The sequence below is a fragment of the Trypanosoma brucei genome, chromosome 10, assembly GCF_000002445.2.
Source record: "Trypanosoma brucei brucei TREU927 chromosome 10, whole genome shotgun sequence".
In the NCBI taxonomy this organism is placed as follows: Eukaryota; Euglenozoa; class Kinetoplastea; order Trypanosomatida; family Trypanosomatidae; genus Trypanosoma; species Trypanosoma brucei.
Window position 1 is genome coordinate 2,038,099 of NC_007283.1, and position 9,905 is coordinate 2,048,003.

The 9,905-nt window shown below is 48.2% G+C and overlaps 5 protein-coding genes across 5 annotated transcripts; 4 read left to right on the forward strand and 1 right to left on the reverse strand.

Moving 5' to 3' along the window:
- Positions 1 to 1,704: 1,704 nt before the first annotated feature.
- Positions 1,705 to 2,301, reverse strand: Tb10.6k15.2160 (hypothetical protein; the record flags this gene model as incomplete). The annotated part of the gene is made up of 1 exon (XM_817975.1): positions 1,705 to 2,301. The coding sequence occupies one exon, from the start codon at positions 2,299 to 2,301 to the stop codon at positions 1,705 to 1,707; it is 597 nt and encodes a 198-aa protein (XP_823068.1).
- A 2,636-nt stretch (positions 2,302 to 4,937) lies between these two features.
- Tb10.6k15.2140 (hypothetical protein) lies at positions 4,938 to 5,132 on the forward strand (the record flags this gene model as incomplete). The annotated part of the gene is made up of 1 exon (XM_817976.1): positions 4,938 to 5,132. The coding sequence occupies one exon, from the start codon at positions 4,938 to 4,940 to the stop codon at positions 5,130 to 5,132; it is 195 nt and encodes a 64-aa protein (XP_823069.1).
- A 724-nt stretch (positions 5,133 to 5,856) lies between these two features.
- Positions 5,857 to 7,386, forward strand: Tb10.6k15.2130 (ribonuclease, putative; the record flags this gene model as incomplete). The annotated part of the gene is made up of 1 exon (XM_817977.1): positions 5,857 to 7,386. One exon carries the CDS (start codon positions 5,857 to 5,859, stop codon positions 7,384 to 7,386), a length of 1,530 nt encoding a protein of 509 aa, XP_823070.1.
- A 413-nt stretch (positions 7,387 to 7,799) lies between these two features.
- Positions 7,800 to 8,336, forward strand: Tb10.6k15.2110 (hypothetical protein, conserved; the record flags this gene model as incomplete). The annotated part of the gene is made up of 1 exon (XM_817978.1): positions 7,800 to 8,336. One exon carries the CDS (start codon positions 7,800 to 7,802, stop codon positions 8,334 to 8,336), a length of 537 nt encoding a protein of 178 aa, XP_823071.1.
- Positions 8,337 to 9,184: 848 nt separating this feature from the next.
- Positions 9,185 to 9,826, forward strand: Tb10.6k15.2100 (hypothetical protein, conserved; the record flags this gene model as incomplete). The annotated part of the gene is made up of 1 exon (XM_817979.1): positions 9,185 to 9,826. The coding sequence occupies one exon, from the start codon at positions 9,185 to 9,187 to the stop codon at positions 9,824 to 9,826; it is 642 nt and encodes a 213-aa protein (XP_823072.1).
- Between the last annotated feature and the right edge of the window lie 79 nt (positions 9,827 to 9,905).

Here is a 9,905-nt window from a genome sequence, read left to right on the forward strand (position 1 = left end):
CCTGAAAATCAGTTGAATACGATCAAAATTTTTTTTAAAAAAATGGTAGCGGCACAAGCAAAACAAGTTTTGGCACGTAATGCCAGATCTAAAGTAAATTTTAAGGAAGGACTCCTGAACTATTTTGACAATTAAATCAAAAATTTTATGATGTCTCTCTTCGCAAGTAACACAGACATCACTATTTCAAAACCATCGCCCGAAAAAGAAGTGCGGCATTTCACCGAATTCTTATTGCGAGGTTCAACTAGAGAAGTTCACCGAGGAAAGAGAGCAAAAACACCCGTTTAAAACATCCTGCAAACTACATATGAAGACAGAACTGGAGCGCGATGATCCAGGGAGGGATGTCGCAAACAGCACTAGTAATGGCGGTAATAACGCCCATCAGAGTATGAGTATGTAGTGGGAGCACCCGACTGGCTCAAAAATCCGCACATACACCCATGAAAAAATATGTACAACAAATAAGCAGCGCAGCGCAGTCCTCCCAATAAACACGGACGGAGGACAAGGTCAAAAGAGGAGACCATCTGTAACGAGAATCGGGACGGCAAACACACCGACAAAGTGAAATTGCAATCTTTTCTTTAACTAGTCGGTAAATAAACCCCGAGGGAAAACGACATGTTTCTTGCCCCTTTCCTCATTTAAGAAAAAAACGAACAGAAAACTGTGCCGCACATTAGTATCAAAATTGAGCAGCAAGCCCTAGTCGCCAACGCCACGTGACGGTCGAAAACTCCTTTTTTTTACCCTTCCTTCCGCTTAACGCTAGGTATCGAGGGATGTTTTTTGACGGCCCACAAACACCCTTTCGTGGGCTGACCGGCATTTCACACACCACCCAGTTGCGACAATCTTGCTGAGAAAGACGGCGAAGAAGGGACAGCAGCTGACAGCATGAGCAGATATACTGGCAGGTCCCCTATCTTTGGCTTCACGTTCGTCTCCTGTGAAGGTGATGTTGTTCCTGACCAACACCTCGAAAACTCTGGAGGGAACCAAGCCGGACTCGAGGTTCTGAAAGGCATTTGTCCACCACCCCCCCCCCCCCCCACACACATACAAACTTCCTCTTTTAATGTGCGTCGCGCGACGCTTAAGCAAATGAGGAGGGGACGCCTAGCACCCCAACTTCAAATGGCTGTGGGGCCAGCTTTTCCCAGACACTGGCCCGAGCAAGCCACGCAAACGCGGCACCCCACTGGTGCGTTCATCCCCTTCGCACCCACCTCCGGAAACCTTCCGGAAGCGGAGGAACCTCCGGTGCGGTACCCCCTGCCGTGCTGTAACGGACCCTACTGCATCAGGTAAGTACCGAGCGAGGGGCTGCCAGGGGGCGTCGTCATTACTCTCTCGCCAACCTGTTTTACCATCGCCTCCGCCGCGTTCCCGTATTCCCCTGACACCCCCTCTGCCACTGAGTGCTTCTCACTGTCGTAATAGCAGTTCCGCAATCGTCGCAGCACGGTTGTGCGCATGATACTTCGTCAAACTCCAGAAGACGACGTTTCCGCCACTCCCCACGCCGCACAGGTAGCATTTACTACTAACGCGGGCGCGGCTAACAGACCTTCAGCGCAATGATGTAGCACCTGAGCGGGGCTCGTCCCCGGTGAATCACCGTTGTCGACGTTTGGAAACTTCTCTTTAACGATCTTCTTTGCATCACCTTCGTCTCGATGTGGCCGCATCGCCAACTCAGTTGTAACGTTGCCCGCGCTTATTCATCTCTAGCTTTCCATCGCTATTGTAAGTTTGCTTTTTTAAACTTCCACCCCGGACCCCAGCTGCCTTTATTTCTTTACGTGCGACCCGGATGTCGCCCGTATTCCCGCAAATCCACGGCTGCGCTCGAACCGCTCTCCATCCGAATAACCAAAGACCACAGCTACACCTTGTGTTCCTCTTTCTTTTACTCGGGAGCCAGCGAACCTTGATGCTCCGTGAGGCTTTTGGACAATGTGGGAAGATGTTTTGCCCCTCTTCATCGTCCTCCAGTGGAAAGGGCAAGCCACTCAACCGAAGACGTAGAGGTCCCCCTGCACCATTTTCGACAGTTGCTTGGCTCTGCATCAGGATGTTTGTGATACCAGTTTGCGGTTTCCCGTTTTCATAACGTTTCTCTTCCTTCCTTCCTTCCCTTGGAGACGGCAGGTTCGGTTTGGCGTCTGCCAATGTCATTGCATGTTCTGCTACTTCCTGACCCCTGCCGGTAAGCATGTAACTTTGTTTCTTTATGCGGTTTGTCGCTGTATCGCATCTCGGGAAGAATGAAAAGCTTGCCGAGCATCCCATTGGTTTTCTAGCTTTCTCCAGCTGAAACTCAAGAGGTGAATTCAACTCAGCTCATTCATCATGGGGCGTACCCAAGCCCGTTCTCCCCCCACCTCTTTTTCATCCTCCCGATCGCTAAGCCGTCTACACTCGTTTCTGTGCCTTTTTTAAAGGGCCACCCCGTGGAACCATCTAAAGCGCCTCGAAGGTGACAACGCAGAACTATGTAAGAAAAGTTTTCCTTACCCTGGTGAGTTGCACCTTCTCCGGAGCAGGTCTAATGCCTCGGAAGAGGTAAGTTTGATGCGCGACTGGTCTCAAGCCGCCCTAAAATGACCCATTTTCTTCATCACATTCCTTCTCTGTGACGCTCATCAAAACATCCGAGATCCAAGTTGGTCACGTCTGTGGACAGTTTCCCCTTCCCCTATCTGCGATTTTTACCGCTAATTCATTTTTCACCATGCCACGGTGGGGGGCCCCATTTGTACCGAGTTCGCCAACCCCCTTCATGAGCATGAAAACTTCCTTCTATGTCAGTGGAACGCCCCGTTTTTTACCTGAGTTTCGTATGTTTTCAGGGTAACTAGAAATGGTACGGAGTCACTCTGAGTGCCACAACCCTAACCCTAACCCTTTTCAGAAACTTTGCGGGCCCTGGTCTCACAGCAGCGCTGCCCACTTTTCGACTGCGCGGCGGTCTCCCGGCCCCCTTGCACAACACAGTAGCACCATCGGCGCTGTCAAGTATGAAAGGTGCGCCACCGGATAGTATATTCAATTTGAAGAGGCCACTAGTCAGGCTCGAATGTTGCGGGGGGGGGCATATATTTTAGCCATTCTCACCACCAACACCTCTGCCTCGTCCGACACATGTCTCTTCAGCCCCCACAAAAGAAGAGGCTCGTGTGCGTGACTTTTGAAGCTTACCAAAATGTGCGCACTGCGAATGGGGAAACTACCTTATCCATGTTGTTACGCTAATCATCGGAAATAACCAAGCCCATGCCGTAGGGATTGCCTGAGAACACTGGCTTTCGACAGCCTCGCCGGATGTTCCCTTCTCTGTTTCCGTTTCGCCCAGCCCTACGTCGGCATCTTGCAAATCCCTTTTTTAGTGGTGGTCAGTTGCCCATCCCCCACCATGTCACCATCATTTCCTTAGGACAACAAGCCAGTTGCAATATTGGCTGCCAGCCACTTCAATAGTTACACATGGTTATTGTCTTTCCGAAAGGGCAAAAGCCATAATGGGTTCACCCAGTGGCAAGTATTTCTTTGCATCGAAAAGGAACAGAGTGTCCTTCACGCTCCTCTTCTTGCTCTCCATTTCGGTGGGGAATTTGCTCGAAACTTAATCAGCTTCGGCCTAGTTGTCTTGGGAACCTCTCGCAAGTGTTTCCGCGCATCTCTTGTAGGCCGAAGGGTAGGGCCTAATAGCCCTGACATCCTCGTCTGGATCATTCATTCCCCCACACGCTGTGTGGCACAATACTGTTGGCGCCGCTGCCCCTAAACAACCTGTTTCCCGTCTCCTCGGAAGACGCGTCTATGAAAGGGCCCTTCAACCATTGGATGGTGCTGTCGAATCCTCCCTGAAGGATAGGCTTAAATTGATTGCGACACGCCTTCCCGTGTGTCGGAACTGATCCGTCCACAAAGAAAGAAGCGCCGGAAGCCGAGTTTCCTGTTCAGTGCTCCGCTCTGTCTACCCATTTTTCTGAGCAAACCGAGATCCAGCACCAGTCCTTGCGGCGCCTCGCGTGTTGGTGCGGGGTTCCGCAACATTCTGCCTACTGTTCCATCCCTCGCCGTTCCGTTGTGCAGAAAACTATCCATCCGCTTCGTGATGTGTCGGGCAAGGGAGAAGCCCTCAGACATGCGGGTAACACGGCCATGTTTAACCAACCTGAATGCACAAACACAGTCTGCTAATGAGCCCATGGTGTTTCGTGACGTTTCTTCCACAGCTCAGGTTCCAACGAGTTATTCTGTGCTGTTGGTTGCCGAATACTACCCTGATACCAGGTTGTTGTGTCTGCAACCGACTCTCGTGTGAGTTTTGATGCAATCCAACGGTGATCTGCCACATTAGCTTCCACACTTTCGCCGTTACCGTCACCGACCGGAAGTGTGATGACAACGAAAAGTTAAGTCGGCCCTGGAAGACCCATAGCTCATCCAGCTTCTGCTTCCATAATCTTTGGGTACCGTAAAAATTTGTTGAACAACTTCGACTGTTGCCGGGAAACATTGATGTGCTTGTGATCGGGCTTCTCATAACGAACGTTGCCCTCGTCTGTGGCAACCCTGTTTGAAAGAAAAACGAGACCACCTCTGATAGCATTTGGCACCCCACTGGTTCCGGTGGCCATTTCCTCGTACTTTCTTTGATATGCCGAGCCTGTTATTCATTGTGCGTAACTGTTACTTCGTGCTGGGACGCCGTTACATTTTTCGTCGGTTCCAAGGAACGCAAAAGCACAGCATCGGCACCGTTGCCGGCGCCGTCACCCCCGGGGAGTAACTCCAGCGGAGGCGTGGAACGAATCTGCAGAAAAGGAATCACATTGATCCTGGCGGGCGGGGCCGCCGGGTCATGTGTGGGAGGGCGGCGGTTCGTTCGTGGCACCGGGGGAGAGAGCATTGTCATCGGGATGACATCCTTGGGGCTGCTGCGAGGAGCTTTCGGGCGCGAGAAAACCGCGCCAACCGTGCAGAGCTGTTGCGGGGGGAGGAGGCCGGCTCGTCAACTCGAGTGGGGTTGTGGCAAGTCGCTTGGGCCGTGCTCGGTGCTATCAATGGGAGAGACCAGGCGGCCGCGCCGAGCAAGAGGCGCCCCCGACTGGTAGCGAAGTTTTTCGGGGAACCGTTACCCCCTCCCCCCACTTGAGGCATGGCTGGGTTGATGGTTGTTCAGAAGATGCTTTGGCTTTGTTTACCGCCGGCGGTAGTGGGTTCTTTTGGGTGGGCGAGGTGTTCCCTTAGGGATCTCCCTTCCCTGGGATGGCGAAATATGATCGGCACACATTGCTCGAACTGGTGCCGCTGACTGGGCACGGATGTGAGTGGTGGGTCCGTGCGGCGGAGTATACAAAGGAAGAAAAGTAGTGGGTATGGGTGTAGAAAGAGCCCCCAGGCTGCCGTACTGAGTTCGCTAGTAGAGAAGGATCGCTGATCGGCCACACCTTGAGGTCGGAAGAAGCGTTAGACCTGTGCACCCGGCCCTGTAGCCGAGGCGTTTTTGAAGTATGTTCAGGTTTCCAAGTGGGGAATAGTGGCTAGTTGACCACTGTGCGTCCGGAATTGAGGTATGTTTTTTTTTTTTGTAAGTCCGCGTTGAAGTGGTCTTCATATCCACTGGTGGTCAGTTTTCCACTCTCGTCCCTGGGAGTCACCTATTGTTTTCTCCCCCTTTCTTGTGAAGGCAATTGCATGTCACCTTGCACTTGACAGTATCACTGTACAAGGGCCTAATCACTGTGTTTATTTACTATTATTTTTATTTGCATTATCATTCACTGTCGTCGTCATTGTTTCAACAATACTTCACTAGGGTAATGGTGTCTACGGGAAATGGACGTCGACAAATATAACTGTTCCGTTGTTTTTGATGATTTTAAGGTTTCCATCGAGCAATGTGATTTTTATGCGCTTGATCAGGAGATGACCGGTGTCGATAACGGTGAGCGACCGCAGTCAGGAACAATGAGTTTGACAGAGCTTTACCAAGTTTCGCGGGACGTTGTCAACCGGTACATTGCCTTCCAGCTAGGTGTAACAGTTTTCAAGCGTGTTGATGGCGGATATGAGGTTAAACCATACAACTTTTATTTATTGAAAAGTGTGGGCGATTTTGTTGTGAATATTGAGTCACTGAAGTTCTTGGCAGACAACCACATGGATTTTCAGCGGTGGTTGGTGACAGGCATGCCGTATTGTGGTAAAGTGGACACAGGGTTGCGTGGTGATGAAGGAGGTTCTGTGTCTAGTTTAAGGAGAGGGTTGTCCGAATACCTTGTTAGTCGAATAAAAAAGTGGTATAACAGCCCGTTGGCACGGGATGGCGAGTGTATTACTTTCAAAACTGTAATATGCGAAGAAATAGAGCGGTTGACTTTATCAAAGCTTAAAGAAGAACAAGTTTTCGTTTCATTTGAGTATGATAAGTCGAGATGCATTGGATCACCGGTGTCGTTGACAGTTCACCGTGGAACGAGTCATTTCGCCAGCGGCCAAGGTAAGGAAAAGGCCACACCTGATTTAGAGCCGATCAAAGTATGTGGGTTTCAACATTTTTGGAAGTGCTTAACCGATTGCAAGAAACCTATTGTTGGCCACAATTTTTGGCTTGACATTATGTTTATGGTTCAAATGCACGAAGGGCCTCTCCCCGAAGATTATGATACTTACAAGAGACTCGTTCACCAACTGTTCCCGTGCGTATACGATACGAAAACACTCGGCCGCGAGGTGATAATTAACAACTTATCTGAGTCTTTTTGTCTGAAAGATTTGTACGACAGATGCCTGGCCTCGAGGCTAAAATTGGGAGGGGCACCAGAGTTCTTTTTCCCACCAGGATTTGGTCGGTACGACCCAGACAGCCTTGAAAGTGAATGCAAAGCCCATGAAGCTGGGTACGATTCATACATGACGGGCGTGGCTTTTTCCATTTGTAGGGATTTGTACTGTAGCGGTGAAAATTCTACCTTGGATAAGTGGCGAAACATTGTTTCTGTCTACGGCAGCAATTACTATATGAATGTCAATGGCAAGGATAGTTTGAGGAGGTCTGCAACGTTTGTGGTGGAGTTTAGGGAGGAGATTGAGTATCCTTTTGGAGAGTTGCTTCTGTGTCGGGACGATGCATTCACAAATGTGGATAGGGACGTGGAGTTATTACCGAGGGACTGTATTATATCATATGACAACAAAGGATTATGCAGGACGATAATAGTTGTGTTCGAAGATGATATTAGCGAAGACGAGGTACAAACGCGCATTGCGAATTCGGCGCGCCGTTGGAGTGAGGTTACTAAGGAGGCAAATGCTTATAATATAGTATTTCCCGAAATACTAAGTGTTTACCGTCTTAGTGGGTAGCTGGGTTGCGGAAGAATGCAGTGTGGTGCTGGTGCTCCCACTTGCGCAGTTGGACAAATTAGCGGCAGAAGCTGTTGTTGCACAAAGGCAAACTACCATTGTCATTGTTTTCAAAAATATTGCATGAGCCTCCCAACTCTTCCTCTCTATACAATGGATCCGAAGCTGGAGCTGTAATAGTGCATCAACATACGTAAGTACTCGTCTGCATCCGTATTTATGTGTGCCACCCAAGGGAAAGTATAACGGTATGTGCATATGTCAAGTGGTAACAGCTGAATAAAAATTTACTTCGTCGTTTTTTTTTAAAAGTTGAGTGACCGTTTGTTTCGTTTTCTTTTAGGTATGGTAGTTGCTTATCTTTTTTCCTTTCCTTTTCGGCGTGTATGTGCGTAATTTTTTGTGTTTAGGCAATGCGGAGGAAAACGACACTAAATATTGGACAGGTTATTTGTTTTTCTTCCTGGAACGATGGCAGTGAGGGGTATGAGTGGAAATCCCGAGCACTATCGGAAAAGCGATCGTTGGCGCTTGAATTTCTCGGAAATGTGAATAAAAGAGTTTCTATTCACGATGCAATTCGTTTAAAGGCTGACATTAATAAAAAAGCCATAAGTAACGTTAGCTGCCCCAGTTTTTTTAGCGGCATTGAAGGCGCTGATGAAGATGAGGATCAAAGTGATATGAGCCTCTGTTCACTTTTAGGAATGCTGGAGGGCGAGATTGAAACTGACTGCATTACACACCTTTCCCCTTCGGATGCCTCGCTTTTGAAGGAGGAATTCTTGTGCGATTATGATTCGTCGGATACAAAACGTATGGCCAAATGGGTGAATTTGAGATCGGAAACGTCGGACTACCAAAGTTATGGTGCGATCCCGGAGGGCGAGCGAAGTTTATGGTCCGCTTGGTACCTCCGCAACATAAAGGCAGGAAAAAAACCTATCTAACGGAGTTACAGGTTGTTACATTAATGTCGCCTTCTTTTTTTGTGTAATATAAAAATCATTTGGCGTTGTTTAAGACAATATTTGATTCAAGGGATATGAAGAGATAAATACCCCTAAAAGTTGAACAATATATTTGCCCTCGCATCTCCTGTGTTTTCCCCCTCAGTGATATAACGGAGAGCACGTAGCACTAGACGATAGAGAGAAGAAGAGTCCGTGACAGCCCTGGGCATACGCGTATATAAACCAAAATTCTAAACGGCAAAATGAGGGCTCTTTTGCTCTTTTTTGCCGCTGCTTCTCTTATTCAAACGGTGCTGGTAGGCGGCGCTAGCGGAAATTCACAAAACACCGTTTCGATTTCCGGAGACACCCTTGGAGGGATCCTTTTGGGTTCGCTGGTAGGCGGTATCCTGATTTTCGCTGTCTTTATGCTGGCAAACATTGAATCACCCGAAGTACTGGGTCATCCTGACAGGTGACATGAAGATGATGCCTGCTTCCACCGCTAGTTTCTTGGCCACCATTGTTTTTTTTTTAAAACTAGCGTATTGAAAAGGCAACCGTTTCCTCTAGGCATATTCCCCTTTCTCCAGCTAAAGAAAGGAATCGTCGGTTTCACAGGGAACACGGGGGAAAAGCAACGAATGCCATACTATTTGAGTTCCTTAACTCTGCAGCTATCTAAGGATTCCCCCTTTTCTTTTCCCCTTCCTCCTCTACTTTTGAATTCCTGTGAGAGGGATGTTATGCAAAAAAAAAAGAAAAAATCGAGAATGTGATTCAGTGTATGTATATACACATGTAACAGTTTCGTGATTTTTTGTTATTCCGTTTTTTTTTTCTTGATGTGTCTTTTATCCTTTTTCTCTTTGTACCCGTTAGGCAGCTTCTCTAGTGGAAAAAGTAACATGGATACGCCCCCGATAAGTGATGACGATAAAGAGGTGATAGATCGGCTGTTTGCTTCCGATGTTCCGCAATCATTAAGCAGACATGCTGTATTGATTCTGCATTATCACAGGACTGTTTTTGGTTCAATGGTGCCCTCTAACGTTCTTCTTGCAGGTTGTTTATTATATTCATGTAAATGGCTTTCATATCCTTCTGGCAACAGTTTCCTCAAAAATTATTTTCAAGGGATGAAAACGTCTGACATCGTTGGGCTTGAGATGGTGCTGCACGGGACGGTAAGACAGAACTTCATGCTTGTTGAAGCATGTCTGCGCTCGGAGATGAGTGAAATTGTGCGGTTGAATGATGTTCCGCATAATCGCGAAAGAATAGTACTGGTGTGTCTGAATTTGGTACGTGCACTGTATAGGACAAGGTGGTGTCTCTTACCTGAAACTGCTGCTAGAGGGGCCCTGCTCGTTGCCTGTGAGATGTGCGACGTGCATCTGAAAAGCTTACCTGAGTCTTTTAATACTACAATGGTCACGTGTGCTGTCGATTATCTTCGATCTATTTTTGCGCAAAGTCGCTGCTAGCATGCTTTGTGCTGCTGCTACTGTTGTTGTTGTTTATTACAAAATTGTACGACCGTATGGACATTTAATACGTGTGGCA